General features: G+C 47.8%; 1 protein-coding gene across 1 annotated transcript in view; it reads right to left on the bottom strand.

Moving 5' to 3' along the window:
- Positions 1-19,793, bottom strand: part of COL4A5 (collagen type IV alpha 5 chain) — a 1,021,631-nt gene that overhangs the window by 393,385 nt on the left and 608,453 nt on the right. Inside the window, exon 37 of the mRNA XM_069211570.1 lies at positions 2,113-2,239. Within this exon, the coding sequence (XP_069067671.1) occupies positions 2,113-2,239 (127 nt within the window). The remainder of the gene's footprint in view (positions 1-2,112; positions 2,240-19,793) is intronic.

The raw sequence follows: 19,793 nt of genomic DNA on the forward strand, positions 1-19,793 counted from the left end.
ATTGCGAACCCGACGCTTGTTCCTACACTGCACCCGGCCGCCCCCGCGCTGCTGAGGGTGAAATTTCTGTGTGGGCTTGTGTCCCCCCCGGTGCCCTACAAAACCCCCCTGGTCTGCCCTCCGAAGACGTGGGTACTTACCTGCAAGCAGACCGGAACCGGGGCACCCCCTTCTCTCCATTCTAGCCTATGTGTTTTGGGCACCACTTTGAACTCTGCACCTGACCGGCCCTGAGCTGCTGGTGTGGTGACTTTGGGGTTGCTCTGAACCCCCAACGGTGGGCTACCTTGGACCAAGAACTGAGCCCTGTAAGTGTCTTACTTACCTGGTAAAACTAACAAAAACTTACCTCCCCCAGGAACTGTGAAAATTGCACTGTGTCCACTTTTAAAGTAGCTATTTGTCAATAACTTGAAAAGTATACATGCAATTGAAATGATTCAAAGTTCCTAATGTACTTACCTGCAATACCTTTCAAACAAGATATTACATGTTAAATTTGAACCTGTGGTTCTTAAAATAAACTAAGAAAATATATTTTTCTATACAAAACCTATTGGCTGGATTTGTCTCTGAGTGTGTGTACCTCATTTATTGCCTATGTGTATGTACAACAAATGCTTAACACTACTCCTTGGATAAGCCTACTGCTCGACCACACTACCACAAAATAGAGCATTAGTATTATCTCTTTTTACCACTATTTTACCTCTAAGGGGAACCCTTGGACTCTGTGCATGCTATTCCTTACTTTGAAATAGCACATACAGAGCCAACTTCCTACAGGAGTGCTATGTCGACTTAGTCTTTTTCTCCTCACCAGCACACACAAGCTGTGAGGCAGTGTGCATGTTAGGAGTGTGGGGTCCCCAGGGTGGCATAATACATGCTGCAGCCCGTAGGGACCTGCCCTTAGAGACCTTGACCTAGCCACAGGGCCCTTGTTACCAGGGGTACCATGTACTAGGGACTTATCTGTGTGCCAGGGCTGTGCCAATTGTGGAGACAAAGGTACAGTTCAGGGAAAGAACACTGGTGCTGGGGCCTGGTTAGCAGGGTCCCAGCACACTTTCATTCATAACTAACATCAACAAAAGGCAAAAAGTTAGGGGGTAACCATGCCAACAGAGGCATTTTCCTACACATCTCCAAAGGCTGGTTGACTCTGACGAGAATGTGAACCGAAAAAATGTTGAAACAGTGGGTGCGACTTTCAGGCAGTGTTATGGTTCTCTCAGAATAGTATTGAGCTAAGACTGGGTGCATCAGTTTTCTTTGGGACATGACCTCAGTCGGAGCCGAGACAAGTTTGTTTCGGAGTCGAAAAGCACTCCTGGGACAGGGCTGTCCTTTTGCACCAGCATCAATGTCAAAGGGACCACTATAGATTTTGTTGCCAGAATGAAAGTCAGTTCCAATGTTGCAGCAGAACCTGAGACAGCTTCAAGAGGCATGGATGGTGTAGAGGGTGGATCTCAGGCTGAGAGATGTCGGACTGGGATGAATCCAGCTTAGCCTTCTTGTACTTCTGCTTAGATTTTGACTTACTTGGCTTGCGATGAAAACCTGTTGCAGGAATCGCCCAGAGAGCGAGAACAGGTCAACATCCTTAACTTTGATGGGAGTAGGACTTTTGTGAATTCTTCACATTCGTGAATCATCTTCAGATTCATAAGGCCACCTTGGAGCTATGCACCAAACCCAGTCACCAGAAACACACTTCATGGGATGCTGTTACCATCATCTGCAACAGTCCATATAAGGCTTAAGCCAAGTAAAATTAAATGGGCACGGAGAAATTTTTTTTAACAAAAAACTGTTAACTGACAGTGAAGAAGTTGGGAGCAAACTCATGATCTGCATTTTTAGTATGTGGAAAGAAAGGAACTGATGTTGATACATAGGGGTGGAGCTTATATATGGCACCACCGTCAATGCGCATAGCGGTAGTGCAGTTTATATTTTCCGGAGCAGTCTGGCACCTGAAGATGTTCTAAAGGACATGAATCTTCAGTAAGAAGTATCCACGAGAACAGGTGCGCACCAAAGAGATACAAAGTTTTTATTGTGACAAGAACAACAAAACAGGAACACTTTTGAGAGGTTAATTACCTGGGAATCCGGAAAGACCTGGTTCACCCTTTGGACCTGGGGAGGCTGGGAGTCCTGGTGAACCTGGGCTTCCAAGTGCACCTTTACTGCCTGGGCTGCCGGGCAATCCACTTAGGCCTGGGTCACCCTGATAGGCATGGAAAGAAATCAGGTTTAATAACGGTGTATATTTTAAGGGAAGCATCAGTTCATTCTGAGGACATCTATTGCATGGAACAGTCAGTACACTGGAAATTGTATTTCTCAAGATTTACAGATCTTTCATTTTAATAATCTATATGTATTGTACTTAGATTCTTTTTAAAATAGGCACAGCAGTTTCAACAGAAACAAGTATTGAAAATGTATCTTATTAGATAGTTTAACATTTACCAGTCATGTCTATCTGCACATCAAGAGAACCCCATGCACCCCCACTAACTAGTGAGGCTACTCGATTCGATACTCCAGACTATCTATGACGGGAAAGAATCCATACAGGTTTTTTCCATTCCACTAAATGGGTTGTCACATTTGTCCACTGTTCGTTACATGGCTGAGCAAACTCTTGCCTCATAATATTAGTTGAAGTAGTGAGCAGTGGCATTCAGACTCAGAAAGCCCTTGTAATCTAAAACTCTAAGAAATCAACGAATCGCAGACAGACCTTCACAGCTTCTATCCACAGGTGAAATACACAAAAAAGCAGTTAACAAGTGCACAACCTCCTGCTACAGGACTCCCTTGACTGCAACCAATTAGGCCTCCACAGCATTGACATGGCATCAGCTACTGTCTCTGGTGAGTCAGTTACTTGATCCATGGTTCGGACAGTTTTGCAGAACTTATAATGTTAGATGCAATAAACCTCATCCAACCTGAAATCCTGGTCCAGAGTCTATTGCACTGGATGGGTCCAACCGGAGAAGAACAAATCTGCGTCAAACACTTTTGACACAACCAATCCCAATGCATAAAGCTGCTTATCCATTTCTCCTCAGCTCTTTCCTTGACCTTCAATATTTCTAAATATAAACAATAAATGACACTTCCGAATCTCATTAAACAATATTGAATTTCAGAGGGAGGTGGGAACCGCCTAATTCCTCCTCTCCTATTGGTCTCCTACACACTTCAGCACTGAAAACAACGAGTAATAAATATTAATGCTACCCGATTTAATGATACTCAACTGTTGTAAATTAAGGAAGGAAAGTTGACCTTGAGGTAATTCAGCAGGAGGGCAAAAGGTATCAAAACAGAACAGACCTTAAGTCTGCTACTGTCTTGACCCCCAAAAACTACTAAAAAACAAGAAATTGCATGTGAAACCGCCTTAGTTGAGGCATTTGTGCACAAAAACCCTGCAAAACCAAAAGCCCTCAATCCTGAAAATGCTTGCAGTTAAAGGAGCTCTAGAGTCTTCTCTTGCTGTGGTTTAGAGAAAAAGTCACCAATGAGACATTTCCAAAAGGAATTGGTTAGACTTCAGAGTACGATCGATCTTGAGGCAGGAAGATGAGTCAGGACAATCGAAGAACATGTCCCATGGAGACAATAAAACCTGCGACATCTGTGACATCAAGATAAAGAGGGCACTAGAGGCCAAGATAAGAAAGTGATGCTACTAAAAAACAAGAGGGCCTTAATGGAATCTAGGCAGCCACATAAGGCTGAAACACAAAACTGCAGAAACAGCACACAAACTGGCTGAGAGTTGAGGAAAGAATAGTTCATGTACAAGAGGCAGGGGAAGCAGAACTTGAAGCCCTTGGTGATGAATAGACACTATGGGAGGACATTGAAGCTGACTTTTCCCAAGAGGAAGCAAACACCTATCCCTCAACACTGTTTCCCCCACATGGCATCTCTACATATCATGGGGTAGTTAAAAGAGCTGAAGACACATTTGGAGTCCAGAAAGGAGGAGGTAAGAGAAGACTCATGTTTTCCTTTAGACACTCTGGCCCTCATTCTGACCTTGGCGGGCGGCGGAGGCCGCCCGCCAAAGTCCCGCCGTCAAGTTACCGTTCCGCGGTCGAAAGACCGCGGCGGTAATTCTGACTTTCCCGCTGGGCTGGCTGGCGGTCGCCTTCAGACCGCCAGCCAGCCCAGCGGGAAAGAGGCTTCCACGATGAAGCCGGCTCGGAATCGAGCCGGCGGAGTGGAAGCTGTGCGACGGGTGCAGTTGCACCCGTCGCGTATTTCACTGTCTGCGCAGCAGACAGTGAAATACATTTAGGGGCCCTCTTACGGGGGCCCCTGCAATGCCCATGCCAGTGGCATGGGCACTGCAGGGGCCCCCAGGGGCCCCGCGACCCCCCCTACCGCCATCCGGATCTCGGCGGTCCGACCGCCGGGATCTGGATGGCGGTAGGGGGGGTCAGAATCCCCGCGGCGGTGCAGCAAGCTGCGCCGCCGCGGAGGATTCAATGGGGCCGCGGTACACTGGCGGGACCCCGCCAGTGGTGCCGGTCCGACCGCGGCTTTACCGCCGCGGTCGGAATCCCCATTGAAGCACCGCCGGCTTGTCGGCGGTGCTCCCGCGGTCCTCCGCCCTGGCGGTCAAAGACCGCCAGGGTCAGAATGAGGGCCTCTGAGCCCTATACATAGAAAGAATCAATGTCAACTTTTATTCCGATGGGGAATTCTTTCAGGTTGACTTTTTCATTCTTGTAGGAAGTTGGCTCTGTATATACTATCTCACAGTGAGAGATAGTGTGCACAGAGTCCAAGGGTTCCCTTTAGAGGTTGATAGTGGCGAAATTAGATAATACTAATGCTCTATTTGTGGTAGTGTGGTCGAGCAGTAGGCTTATCAGAGGGTAGTTGTAGGAAGTTGGCTCTGTATGTGCTATTTCAAAGTAAGGAATAGCATGCACAGAGTCCAAGGGTTCCCCTTAGAGGTAAAATAGTGGTAAAAAATAGATAATACTAATGCTCTATTTTGTGGTAGTGTGGTCGAGCAGTAGGCTTATCCAAGGAGTAGTGTTAAGCATTTGTTGTACATACACATAGACAATAAATGAGGTACACACACTCAGAGACAAATCCAGCCAATAGGTTTTGTTATAGAAAAATATCTTTTCTTAGTTTATTTTAAGAACCACAGGTTCAAATTTAACATGTAATATCTTGTTTGAAAGGTATTGCAGGTAAGTACATTAGGAACTTTGAATCATTTCAATTGCATGTATACTTTTCAAGTTATTGACAAATAGCTATTTCAAAAGTGGACACTGCAATTTTCACAGTTCCTGGGGGAGGTAAGTTTTTGTTAGTTTTACCAGGTAAGTAAGACACTTACAGGGTTCAGTTCTTGGTCCAAGGTAGCCCACCGTTGGGGGTTCAGAGCAACCCCAAAGTTACCACACCAGCAGCTCAGGGCCGGTCAGGTGCAGAGTTCAAAGTGGTGCCCAAAACGCATAGGCTAGAATGGAGAGAAGGGGGTGCCCCGGTTCCGGTCTGCTTGCAGGTAAGTACCCGCGTCTTCGGAGGGCAGACCAGGGGGGGTTTGTAGGGCACCGGGGGGGACACAAGCCCACACAGAAATTTCATCCTCAGCAGCGCGGGGGCGGCCGGGTGCAGTGTAGAAACAAGCGTCGGGTTTGCAATGTTAGTCTATGAGAGATCAACGGATCTCTTCAGCGCTGCAGGCAGGCAAGGGGGGGCTTCCTCGGGGAAACCTCCACTTGGGCAAGGGAGAGGGACTCCTGGGGGTCACTTCTCCAGTGAAAGTCCGGTCCTTCAGGTCCTGGGGGCTGCGGGTGCAGGGTCTTTTCCAGGCGTCGGGACTTAGGTTTCAGAGAGTCGCGGTCAGGGGAAGCCTCGGGATTCCCTCTGCAGGCGGCGCTGTGGGGGCTCAGGGGGGACAGGTTTTGGTACTCACAGTCGTAGAGTAGTCCGGGGGTCCTCCCTGAGGTGTTGGTTCTCCACCAGCCGAGTCGGGGTCGCCGGGTGCAGTGTTGCAAGTCTCACGCTTCTTGCGGGGAGTTGCAGGGTTCTTTAAAGCTGCTTCTTGAAACAAAGTTGCAGTCTGTAGGAAGTTGGCTCTGTATGTGCTATTTCAAAGTAAGGAATAGCATGCACAGAGTCCAAGGGTTCCCCTTAGAGGTAAAATAGTGGTAAAAATAGATAATACTAATGCTCTATTTTGTGGTAGTGTGGTCGAGCAGTAGGCTTATCCAAAGAGTAGTGTTAAGCATTTGTTGTACATACACATAGACAATAAATGAGGTACACACACTCAGAGACAAATCCAGCCAATAGGTTTTGTTATAGAAAAATATATTTTCTTAGTTTATTTTAAGAACCACAGGTTCAAATTCTACATGTAATATCTCATTCGAAAGGTATCGCAGGTAAGTACTTTAGGAACTTCAAATCATCAAAATTGCATGTATACTTTTCAAGTTATTCACAAATAGCTGTTTTAAAAGTGGACACAGTGCAATTTTCACAGTTCCTAGGGGAGGTAAGTATTTGTTAGGTTAACCAGGTAAGTAAGACACTTACAGGGTTCAGTTCTTGGTCCAAGGTAGCCCACCGTTGGGGGTTCAGAGCCACCCCAAAGTCACCACACCAGCAGCTCAGGGCCGGTCAGGTGCAGAGTTCAAAGTGGTGCCCAAAACACATAGGCTAGAATGGAGAGAAGGGGGTGCCCCGGTTCCGGTCTGCTTGCAGGTAAGTACCCACGTCTTCGGAGGGCAGACCAGGGGGGTTTTGTAGGGCACCGGGGGGGACACAAGCCCACACAGAAATTTCACCCTCAGCAGCGCGGGGGCGGCCGGGTGCAGTGTAGAAACAAGCGTCGGGTTCGTAATGGAAGTTAATGGGAGATCTCGGGATCTCTTCAGCGCTGCAGGCAGGCAAGGGGGGGGTTCCTCGGGGAAACCTCCACTTGGGCAAGGGAGAGGGACTCCTGGGGGTCACTTCTCCAGTGAAAGTCTGGTCCTTCAGGTCCTGGGGGCTGCGGGTGCAGGGTCTCTCCCAGGCGTCGGGACTTTGGATTCAAAGAGTCGCGGTCAGGGGAAGCCTCGGGATTCCCTCTGCAGGCGGCGCTGTGGGAACTCAGGGGGGACAGGTTTTGGTACTCACAGTATCAGAGTAGTCCTGGGGTCCCTCCTGAGGTGTTGGATCGCCACCAGCCGAGTCGGGGTCGCCGGGTGCAGTGTTGCAAGTCTCACGCTTCTTGCGGGGAGCTTGCAGGGTTCTTTAAAGCTGCTGGAAACAAAGTTGCAGCTTTTCTTGGAGCAGGTCCGCTGTCCTCGGGAGTTTCTTGTCTTTTCGAAGCAGGGGCAGTCCTCAGAGGATGTCGAGGTCGCTGGTCCCTTTGGAAGGCGTCGCTGGAGCAGGATCTCTGGAAGGCAGGAGACAGGCCGGTGAGTTTCTGGAGCCAAGGCAGTTGTCGTCTTCTGGTCTTCCGCTGCAGGGGTTTTCAGCTGGGCAGTCCTTCTTCTTGTAGTTGCAGGAATCTAATTTTCTAGGGTTCAGGGTAGCCCTTAAATACTAAATTTAAGGGCGTGTTTAGGTCTGGGGGGTTAGTAGCCAATGGCTACTAGCCCTGAGGGTGGGTACACCCTCTTTGTGCCTCCTCCCAAGGGGAGGGGGTCACAATCCTAACCCTATTGGGGGAATCCTCTATCTGCAAGATGGAGGATTTCTAAAAGTTAGAGTCACCTCAGCTCAGGACACCTTAGGGGCTGTCCTGACTGGCCAGTGACTCCTCCTTGTTATTCTCATTATTTTCTCCGGCCTTGCCGCCAAAAGTGGGGCCTGGCCGGAGGGGGCGGGCAACTCCACTAGCTGGAGTGTCCTGCTGGGTTGGCACAAAGGAGGTGAGCCTTTGAGGCTCACCGCCAGGTGTGACAATTCCTGCCTGGGAGAGGTGTTAGCATCTCCACCCAGTGCAGGCTTTGTTACTGGCCTCAGAGTGACAAAGGCACTCTCCCCATGGGGCCAGCAACATGTCTCGGTTTGTGGCAGGCTGCTAAAACTAGTCAGCCTACACAGATAGTCGGTTAAGTTTCCGGGGGCACCTCTAAGGTGCCCTCTGTGGTGTATTTTACAATAAAATGTACACTGGCATCAGTGTGCATTTATTGTGCTGAGAAGTTTGATACCAAACTTCCCAGTTTTCAGTGTAGCCATTATGGTGCTGTGGAGTTCGTGTTTGACAGACTCCCAGACCATATACTCTTATGGCTACCCTGCACTTACAATGTCTAAGGTTTTGTTTAGACACTGTAGGGGTACCATGCTCATGCACTGGTACCCTCACCTATGGTATAGTGCACCCTGCCTTAGGGCTGCAAGGCCTGCTAGAGGGGTGTCTTACCTATACTGCATAGGCAGTGAGAGGCTGGCATGGCACCCTGAGGGGAGTGCCATGTCGATTTACTCGTTTTGTCTTCACTAGCACACACAAGCTGGCAAGCAGGGTGTCTGTGCTGAGTGAGAGGTCTCCAGGGTGGCATAAGACATGCTGCAGCCCTTAGAGACCTTCCTTGGCATCAGGGCCCTTGGTACTAGAAGTACCAGTTACAAGGGACTTATCTGGATGCCAGGGTCTGCCAATTGTGGATACAAAAGTACAGGTTAGGGAAAGAACACTGGTGCTGGGGCCTGGTTAGCAGGCCTCAGCACACTTTCAATTGTAAACATAGCATCAGCAAAGGCAAAAAGTCAGGGGGCAACCATGCCAAGGAGGCATTTCCTTACACAACCCCCCCCCCAAACGAAAGAGGATGAGACTAACCTTTCCCAAGAGAGTCTTCATTTTCTAAGTGGAAGAACCTGGAAAGGCCATCTGCATTGGCATGGGCAGTCCCAGGTCTGTGTTCCACTATAAAGTCCATTCCCTGTAGGGAGATGGACCACCTCAACAGTTTAGGATTTTCACCTTTCATTTGCATCAGCCATTTGAGAGGTCTGTGGTCAGTTTGAACTAGGAAGTGAGTCCCAAAGAGGTATGGTCTCAGCTTCTTCAGGGACCAAACCACAGCAAAGGCCTCCCTCTCAATGGCACTCCAACGCTGCTCCCTGGGGAGTAACCTCCTGCTAATGAAAGCAACAGGCTGGTCAAGGCCATCATCATTTGTTTGGGACAAAACTGCCCCTATCCCATGTTCAGAGGCATCAGTCTGCACAATGAACTGCTTAGAATAATCTGGAGCTTTGAGAACTGGTGCTGAGCACATTGCCTGTTTCAGGGTGTCAAAGGCCTGTTGGCATTCCACAGTCCAGTTTACTTTCTTGGGCATTTTCTTGGAGGTGAGTTCAGTGAGGGCTGTCACAATGGATCCATATCCCTTCACAAACCTCCTGTAATACCCAGTCAAGCCAAGGAATGCCCTGACTTGAGTCTGGGTTTTTGGAGCTACCCAGTCCAGAATGGTCTGGATCTTGGGTTGGAGTGGCTGAACTTGGCCTCCACCTACAAGGTGGCCCAAGTAAACCACAGTTCCCTGCCCTATCTGGCATTTGGATGCCTTGATAGAGAGGCCTGCAGATTGCAGAGCCTTCAAAACCTTCCTCAGATGGACCAGGTGATCCTGCCAGGTGGAGCTGAAGACAGCAATATCATCAAGATAAGCTGTGCTAAAGGACTCCAAGCCAGCAAGGACTTGATTCACCAACCTTTGGAAGGTGGCAGGGGCATTCTTTAAACCAAAGGGCATCACAGTAAACTGATAATGCCCATCAGGTGTGGAGAATGCTGTCTTTTCTTTTGCTCCAGGTGCCATTTTTATTTGCCAGTACCCTGCTGTCAAGTCAAAGGTACTTAGAAATTTGGCAGCACCTAATTTATCAATGAGCTCATCAGCTCTTGGAATTGGATGGGCATCTGTCTTGGTGACAGAATTGAGCCCTCTGTAGTCCACGCAAAACCTCATCTCTTTCTTTCCATCTTTGGTGTGAGGTTTGGGGACTAAGACCACTGGGCTAGCCCAGGGGCTGTCAGAGCGCTCAATTACTCCCAATTCCAGCATCTTGTGGACTTCCACCTTGATGCTTTCCTTAACATGGTCAGACTGTCTAAAGATTTTGTTCTTGACAGGCATGCTGTCTCCTGTGTCCACATCATGGGTACACAGGTGTGTCTGACCAGGGGTTATGGAGAAGAGTTCAGGAAACTGTTGTAGGACTCTCCTACAATCAGCTTGCTGTTGGCCAGAGAGGGTGTCTGAGTAGATCACTCCATCTACTGTGCCATCTTTTGGGTCTGATGACAGAAGATCAGGGAGAGGTTCACTCTCTGCCTCCTGATCCTCATCTGTTACCATCAACAGATTCACATCAGCCCTGTCATGGAAGAGCTTAAGGCGGTTCACATGGATCACCCTCTTGGGGCTCCTGCTTGTGCCCAGGTCCACCAGGTAGGTGACCTGACTCTTCCTTTCTAGTACTGGGTAAGGGCCACTCCATTTGTCCTGGAGTGCCCTGGGAGCCACAGGCTCCAGAACCCAGACTTTCTGCCCTGGTTGGAACTCAACCAGTGCAGCCTTTTGGTCATACCAAAACTTCTGGAGCTGTTGGCTGGCCTCAAGGTTTTTGGTTGCCTTTTCCATGTACTCTGCCATTCTAGAGCGAAGGCCAAGTACATAGTCCACTATGTCCTGTTTAGGCTCATGGAGAGGTCTCTCCCAGCCTTCTTTAACAAGGGCAAGTGGTCCCCTTACAGGATGACCAAACAGAAGTTCAAAGGGTGAGAATCCTACTCCCTTCTGTGGCACCTCTCTGTAAGCGAAAAGCAGACATGGCAAGAGGACATCCCATCTCCTTTTGAGCTTTTCTGGGAGCCCCATGATCATGCCCTTTAATGTCTTGTTGAATCTCTCAACTAAGCCATTAGTTTGTGGATGGTAAGGTGTAGTGAATTTATAAGTCACTCCACACTCATTCCACATATGTTTCAGGTATGCTGACATGAAGTTGGTACCTCTGTCAGACACCACCTCCTTAGGGAAACCCACTCTGGTAAAGATACCAATGAGGGCCTTGGCTACTGCAGGGGCAGTAGTCGACCTAAGGGGAATAGCTTCAGGATACCTGGTAGCATGATCCACTACTACCAGGATATACATATTTCCTGAGGCTGTGGGAGGTTCTAGTGGACCAACTATGTCCACACCCACTCTTTCAAAGGGAACCCCCACCACTGGAAGTGGAATGAGGGGGGCCTTTGGATGCCCACCTGTCTTACCACTGGCTTGACAGGTGGGGCAGGAGAGGCAAAACTCCTTAACCATGTTGGACATATTGGGCCAGTAGAAGTGGTTGACTAACCTCTCCCACGTCTTGGTTTGTCCCAAATGTCCAGCAAGGGGAATGTCATGGGCCAATGTTAGGATGAACTCTCTGAACAGCTGAGGCACTACCACTCTCCTAGTGGCACCAGGTTTGGGGTCTCTGGCCTCAGTGTACAGGAGTCCATCTTCCCAATAGACCCTATGTGTTCCATTTTTCTTGCCTTTGGACTCTTCAGCAGCTTGCTGCCTAAGGCCTTCAAGAGAGGGACAGGTTTCTTGTCCCTTACACAGCTCCTCCCTTGAGGGTCCCCCTGGGCCTAAGAGCTCAACCTGATAAGGTTCAAGCTCCAAAGGCTCAGTTCCCTCAGAGGGCAGAACTTCTTCCTGAGAAGAGAGGTTCCCTTTCTTTTGCTGTGTTGCAGTTGGTTTCCCAACTGACTTTCCTGTTCTCTTGGTAGGCTGGGCCATTTTTCCAGACTCCAGCTCTACTTTTTCACCCTGTGCCTTGCATTGTGCTCTTGTTTTCACACACACCAGTTCAGGGATACCCAGCATTGCTGCATGGGTTTTTAGTTCTACCTCAGCCCATGCTGAGGACTCCAGGTCATTTCCAAGCAGACAGTCCACTGGGATATTTGAGGAGACCACCACCTGTTTCAGGCCATTGACCCCTCCCCATTCTAAAGTAACCATTGCCATGGGATGTACTTTTCTCTGATTGTCAGCGTTGGTGACTGTGTAAGTTTTTCCAGTCAGGTATTGGCCAGGGGAAACCAGTTTCTCTGTCACCATGGTGACACTGGCACCTGTATCCCTCAGGCCCTCTATTCTAGTCCCATTAATTAAGAGTTGCTGTCTGTATTTTTGCATGTTAGGCGGCCAGACAGCTAGTGTGGCTAAATCCACCCCACCCTCAGAAACTAGAGTAGCTTCAGTGTGGACCCTGATTTGCTCTGGGCACACTGTTGATCCCACTTGGAGACTAGCCATACCAGTGTTACCTGGATGGGAGTTTGGAGTGGAACCTTTCTTGGGACAGGCCTTGTCTCCAGTTTGGTGTCCATGCTGTTTACAGCTATGACACCAGGCCTTTTTGGGATCAAAGTTTTTACCCTTGTACCCATTGTTTTGTGAAGAGGCTCTGGGCCCACCCTCCTGTGCAGGTTTTTGGGGGCCTGTAGAAGACTCTTTATTATTTTTAGTTTTGGTTGTCTCATCACCCTTCCCCTGGGGAGTCTTTGTGACCCCTTTCTTTTGGTCACCCCCTGTTGAAGTCTTGGACACCCTTGTCTTGACCCAATGGTCCGCCTTCTTTCCCAATTCTTGGGGAGAAATTGGTCCTAGGTCTACCAGATGCTGATGCAGTTTATCATTGAAACAATTACTTAACAGGTGTTCTTTCACAAATAAATTGTACAGCCCATCATAATTACTTACACCACTGCCTTGAATCCAACCATCTAGTGTTTTCACTGAGTAGTCTACAAAGTCAACCCAGGTCTGGCTCGAGGATTTTTGAGCCCCCCTGAATCTAATCCTATACTCCTCAGTGGAGAATCCAAAGCCCTCAATCAGGGTACCCTTCATGAGGTCATAAGATTCTGCATCTTGTCCAGAGAGTGTGAGGAGTCTATCCCTACATTTTCCTGTGAACATTTCCCAAAGGAGAGCACCCCAGTGAGATCTGTTCACTTTTCTGGTTACACAAGCCCTCTCAAAAGCTGTGAACCATTTGGTGATGTCATCACCATCTTCATATTTTGTTACAATCCCTTTAGGGATTTTCAACATGTCAGGAGAATCTCTGACCCTATTTATGTTGCTGCCACCATTGATGGGTCCTAGGCCCATCTCTTGTCTTTCCCTCTCTATGGCTAGGATCTGTCTTTCCAAAGCCAATCTTTTGGCCATCCTGGCTAACTGGATGTCCTCTTCACTGGGGTTATCCTCAGTGATTTCAGAGGTGTTGGTCTCTCCTGTGAGGGAACCAGCATCTCTGACTATTATTTTTGGAGTCAGGGTTTGAGGGACCCTGTTCTCCCTAGATAGGATTGGTAGGGGGGAATTTTCCTCCAAGTCACTATCCTCTTCCTCTGAGTTGCCACCCTCAGAGGGGTTGGCCTTTTCAAACTCTGCCAAAAGCTCCTGGAGCTGTATTTTGGTAGGTTTGGGGCCCATTGTTATTTTCTTTATTTTACAGAGTGACCTTAGCTCCCTCATCTTAAGATGGAGGTAAGGTGTGGTGTCGAGTTCCACCACAGTCACATCTGTGCTAGACATTTTGCTTCTAAAAGTTGGAATACTTTTTAAGAATCTACAACTGGTTCTAGAATCTAATTCAAACTTTTACAAACTTTTAAACTCTAAAAGAAATGCTAAACAGGATCTAACACAAGGCCCTAGCAGGTCTTTTAAGAATTTAGAAAACTTTTCAAATTGCAAAAATCAATTTCTAATGACAATTTTGGAATTTGTCGTGTGATCAGGTATTGGCTGAGTAGTCCAGCAAATGCAAAGTTTTGTACCCCACCGCTGATCCACCAATGTAGGAAGTTGGCTCTGTATGTGCTATTTCAAAGTAAGGAATAGCATGCACAGAGTCCAAGGGTTCCCCTTAGAGGTAAAATAGTGGTAAAAATAGATAATACTAATGCTCTATTTTGTGGTAGTGTGGTCGAGCAGTAGGCTTATCCAAGGAGTAGTGTTAAGCATTTGTTGTACATACACATAGACAATAAATGAGGTACACACACTCAGAGACAAATCCAGCCAATAGGTTTTGTTATAGAAAAATATATTTTCTTAGTTTATTTTAAGAACCACAGGTTCAAATTCTACATGTAATATCTCATTCGAAAGGTATCGCAGGTAAGTACTTTAGGAACTTCAAATCATCAAAATTGCATGTATACTTTTCAAGTTATTCACAAATAGCTGTTTTAAAAGTGGACACAGTGCAATTTTCACAGTTCCTAGGGGAGGTAAGTATTTGTTAGGTTAACCAGGTAAGTAAGACACTTACAGGGTTCAGTTCTTGGTCCAAGGTAGCCCACCGTTGGGGGTTCCGAGCAACCCCAAAGTCACCACACCAGCAGCTCAGGGCCGGTCAGGTGCAGAGTTCAAAGTGGTGCCCAAAACACATAGGCTAGAATGGAGAGAAGGGGGTGCCCCGGTTCCGGTCTGCTTGCAGGTAAGTACCCGCGTCTTCGGAGGGCAGACCAGGGGGGTTTTGTAGGGCACCGGGGGGGACACAAGCCCACACAGAAATTTCACCCTCAGCAGCGCGGGGGCGGCCGGGTGCAGTGTAGAAACAAGCGTCGGGTTCGCAATGTTAGTCTATGAGGGATCTCGGGATCTCTTCAGCGCTGCAGGCAGGCAAGGGGGGGGGTTCCTCGGGGAAACCTCCACCTGGGCAAGGGAGAGGGACTCCTGGGGGTCACTTCTCCAGTGAAAGTCCGGTCCTTCAGGTCCTGGGGGCTGCGGGTGCAGGGTCTCTCCCAGGCGTCGGGACTTTGGATTCAAAGAGTCGCGGTCAGGGGAAGCCTCGGGATTCCCTCTGCAGGCGGCGCTGTGGGGGCTCAGGGGGGACAGGTTTTGGTACTCACAGTATCAGAGTAGTCCTGGGGTCCCTCCTGAGGTGTCGGATCTCCACCAGCCGAGTCGGGGTCGCCGGGTGCAGTGTTGCAAGTCTCACGCTTCTTGCGGGGAGCTTGCAGGGTTCTTTAAAGCTGCTGGAAACAAAGTTGCAGCTTTTCTTGGAGCAGGTCCGCTGTCCTCGGGAGTTTCTTGTCTTTTCGAAGCAGGGGCAGTCCTCAGAGGATGTCGAGGTCGCTGGTCCCTTTGGAAGGCGTCGCTGGAGCAGGATCTCTGGAAGGCAGGAGACAGGCCGGTGAGTTTCTGGAGCCAAGGCAGTTGTCGTCTTCTGGTCTTCCTCTGCAGGGGTTTTCAGCTAGGCAGTCCTTCTTCTTGTAGTTGCAGGAATCAAATTTTCTAGGGTTCAGGGTAGCCCTTAAATACTAAATTTAAGGGTGTGTTTAGGTCTGGGGGGTTAGTAGCCAATGGCTACTAGCCCTGAGGGTGGGTACACCCTCTTTGTGCCTCCTCCCAAGGGGAGGGGGTCACAATCCTAACCCTATTGGGGGAATCCTCTATCTGCAAGATGGAGGATTTCTAAAAGTTAGAGTCACCTCAGCTCAGGACACCTTAGGGTTTAAAACAGCTATTTGTCAATAACTTGAAAAGTATACATGCAATTTTTATGATTTAAAGTTCCTAAAGTACTTACCTGCAATACCTTTCGAATGAGATATTACATGTAGAATTTGAACCTGTGGTTCTTAAAATAAACTAAGAAAAGATATTTTTCTATACAAAAACCTATTGGCTGGATTTGTCTCTGAGTGTGTGTACCTCATTTATTGTCTATGTGTATGTACAACAAATGCTTAACACTACTCCTTGGATAAGCCTACTGCTCGACCACACTACCAAGAAATAGAGCATTAGTATTATCTATTTTTACCACTATTTTACCTCTAAGGGGAACCCTTGGACTCTGTGCATGCTATTCCTTACTTTGAAATAGCACATACAGAGCCAACTTCCTACATTGGTGGATCAGCGGTGGGGTACAAGACTTTGCATTTGCTGGACTACTCAGCCAATACCTGATCACACGACAAATTCCAAAATTGTCATTAGAAATTCATTTTTGCAATTTGAAAGTTTTCTAAATTCTTAAAAGTCCTGCTAGGGCCTTGTGTGTTAAGTCCCTGTTTAGCATTGTCTTTTAGAGTTTAAAAGTTTGTTAAAAGTTTGAAATTAGATTCTAGAAACAGTTTTAGATTCTTTAAAAAGTCTTCCAACTCTTAGCAAAATAATGTCTGATACAGAGATGAATGTGGTGGAACTCGACACCACACCTTACCTCCATCTTAAGATGAGGGAGCTAAGGTCTCTCTGTAATATCAAAAAAATAACCATTGGCTCAAGACCTACCAAAATTCAGCTCCAGGAGCTGTTGGCAGAGTTTGAAAAAGCCAACCCCTCTGATGATGACCTCACAGAGGAAGAAATTAGTGACTTGGAGGCCAATGTCCCTCCTCCAGTCCTAAATAGGGAGAACAGGACCCCTCAAGTCCTGTCTCCAACTGTGTTAGTCAGAAATAGTGAGTCCCTCACAGGAGGGTCCCACATTTCTGAAATCACTGAGGATGCTCTCAGTGAAGATGACCTCCTGTTAGCCAGGATGGCCAAAAGATTGGCTTTAGAGAGACAGCTCCTAGCCATAGAAAGGGAAAGACAAGAGATGGGCCTAGGACCCATCAATGGTGGCAGCAATATAAATAGGGTCAGAGATTCTCCTGACATGTTAAAAATCCCCAAAGGGATTGTGACAAAATTTGAAGATGGTGATGACATCACCAAGTGGTTCACAGCTTTTGAGAGGGCTTGTGTAACCAGAAAAGTGAACAGATCTCACTGGGGTGCTCTCCTTTGGGAAATGTTCACTGGAAAGTGTAGGGATAGACTCCTCACACTCTCTGGAAAAGATGCAGAATCTTATGACCTCATGAAGGGTACCCTGATTGAGGGCTTTGGATTCTCCACTGAGGAGTACAGGATTAGGTTCAGGGGGGCTCAAAAATCCTCGAGCCAGACCTGGGTTGACTTTGTTGACTACTCAGTGAAAACACTAGATGGTTGGATTCAAGGCAGTGGTGTAAGTAATTATGATGGGCTGTACAATTTATTTGTGAAAGAACACCTGTTAAGTAATTGTTTCATGTCTCGGTTTGTGGCAGGCTGCTAAAACTAGTCAGCCTACACAGATAATCGGTTAAGTTTCCGGGGGCACCTCTAAGGTGCCCTCTGTGGTGTATTTTACAATAAAATGTACACTGGCATCAGTGTGCATTTATTGTGCTGAGAAGTTTGATACCAAACTTCCCAGTTTTCAGTGTAGCCATTATGGTGCTGTGGAGTTCGTGTTTGACAGACTCCCAGACCATATACTCTTATGGCTACCCTGCACTTACAATGTCTAAGGTTTTGTTTAGACACTGTAGGGGTACCATGCTCATGCACTGGTACCCTCACCTATGGTATAGTGCACCCTGCCTTAGGGCTGCAAGGCCTGCTAGAGGGGTGTCTTACCTATACTGCATAGGCAGTGAGAGGCTGGCATGGCACCCTGAGGGGAGTGCCATGTCGATTTACTCGTTTTGTCTTCACTAGCACACACAAGCTGGCAAGCAGGGTGTCTGTGCTGAGTGAGAGGTCTCCAGGGTGGCATAAGACATGCTGCAGCCCTTAGAGACCTTCCTTGGCATCAGGGCCCTTGGTACTAGAAGTACCAGTTACAAGGGACTTATCTGGATGCCAGGGTCTGCCAATTGTGGATACAAAAGTACAGGTTAGGGAAAGAACACTGGTGCTGGGGCCTGGTTAGCAGGCCTCAGCACACTTTCAATTGTAAACATAGCATCAGCAAAGGCAAAAAGTCAGGGGGCAACCATGCCAAGGAGGCATTTCCTTACACAACCCCCCCCCCAAACGAAAGAGGATGAGACTAACCTTTCCCAAGAGAGTCTTCATTTTCTAAGTGGAAGAACCTGGAAAGGCCATCTGCATTGGCATGGGCAGTCCCAGGTCTGTGTTCCACTATAAAGTCCATTCCCTGTAGGGAGATGGACCACCTCAACAGTTTAGGATTTTCACCTTTCATTTGCATCAGCCATTTGAGAGGTCTGTGGTCAGTTTGAACTAGGAAGTGAGTCCCAAAGAGGTATGGTCTCAGCTTCTTCAGGGACCAAACCACAGCAAAGGCCTCCCTCTCAATGGCACTCCAACGCTGCTCCCTGGGGAGTAACCTCCTGCTAATGAAAGCAACAGGCTGGTCAAGGCCATCATCATTTGTTTGGGACAAAACTGCCCCTATCCCATGTTCAGAGGCATCAGTCTGCACAATGAACTGCTTAGAATAATCTGGAGCTTTGAGAACTGGTGCTGAGCACATTGCCTGTTTCAGGGTGTCAAAGGCCTGTTGGCATTCCACAGTCCAGTTTACTTTCTTGGGCATTTTCTTGGAGGTGAGTTCAGTGAGGGCTGTCACAATGGATCCATATCCCTTCACAAACCTCCTGTAATACCCAGTCAAGCCAAGGAATGCCCTGACTTGAGTCTGGGTTTTTGGAGCTACCCAGTCCAGAATGGTCTGGATCTTGGGTTGGAGTGGCTGAACTTGGCCTCCACCTACAAGGTGGCCCAAGTAAACCACAGTTCCCTGCCCTATCTGGCATTTGGATGCCTTGATAGAGAGGCCTGCAGATTGCAGAGCCTTCAAAACCTTCCTCAGATGGACCAGGTGATCCTGCCAGGTGGAGCTGAAGACAGCAATATCATCAAGATAAGCTGTGCTAAAGGACTCCAAGCCAGCAAGGACTTGATTCACCAACCTTTGGAAGGTGGCAGGGGCATTCTTTAAACCAAAGGGCATCACAGTAAACTGATAATGCCCATCAGGTGTGGAGAATGCTGTCTTTTCTTTTGCTCCAGGTGCCATTTTTATTTGCCAGTACCCTGCTGTCAAGTCAAAGGTACTTAGAAATTTGGCAGCACCTAATTTATCAATGAGCTCATCAGCTCTTGGAATTGGATGGGCATCTGTCTTGGTGACAGAATTGAGCCCTCTGTAGTCCACGCAAAACCTCATCTCTTTCTTTCCATCTTTGGTGTGAGGTTTGGGGACTAAGACCACTGGGCTAGCCCAGGGGCTGTCAGAGCGCTCAATTACTCCCAATTCCAGCATCTTGTGGACTTCCACCTTGATGCTTTCCTTAACATGGTCAGACTGTCTAAAGATTTTGTTCTTGACAGGCATGCTGTCTCCTGTGTCCACATCATGGGTACACAGGTGTGTCTGACCAGGGGTTAAGGAGAAGAGTTCAGGAAACTGTTGTAGGACTCTCCTACAATCAGCTTGCTGTTGGCCAGAGAGGGTGTCTGAGTAGATCACTCCATCTACTGTGCCATCTTTTGGGTCTTAAGATGGAGGTAAGGTGTGGTGTCGAGTTCCACCACAGTCACATCTGTGCTAGACATTTTGCTTCTAAAAGTTGGAATACTTTTTAAGAATCTACAACTGGTTCTAGAATCTAATTCAAACTTTTACAAACTTTTAAACTCTAAAAGAAATGCTAAACAGGATCTAACACAAGGCCCTAGCAGGTCTTTTAAGAATTTAGAAAACTTTTCAAATTGCAAAAATCAATTTCTAATGACAATTTTGGAATTTGTCGTGTGATCAGGTATTGGCTGAGTAGTCCAGCAAATGCAAAGTTTTGTACCCCACCGCTGATCCACCAATGTAGGAAGTTGGCTCTGTATGTGCTATTTCAAAGTAAGGAATAGCATGCACAGAGTCCAAGGGTTCCCCTTAGAGGTAAAATA

The sequence above is a fragment of the Pleurodeles waltl genome, chromosome 2_1, assembly GCF_031143425.1.
Source record: "Pleurodeles waltl isolate 20211129_DDA chromosome 2_1, aPleWal1.hap1.20221129, whole genome shotgun sequence".
Lineage (NCBI taxonomy): Eukaryota > Metazoa > Chordata > Amphibia > Caudata > Salamandridae > Pleurodeles > Pleurodeles waltl.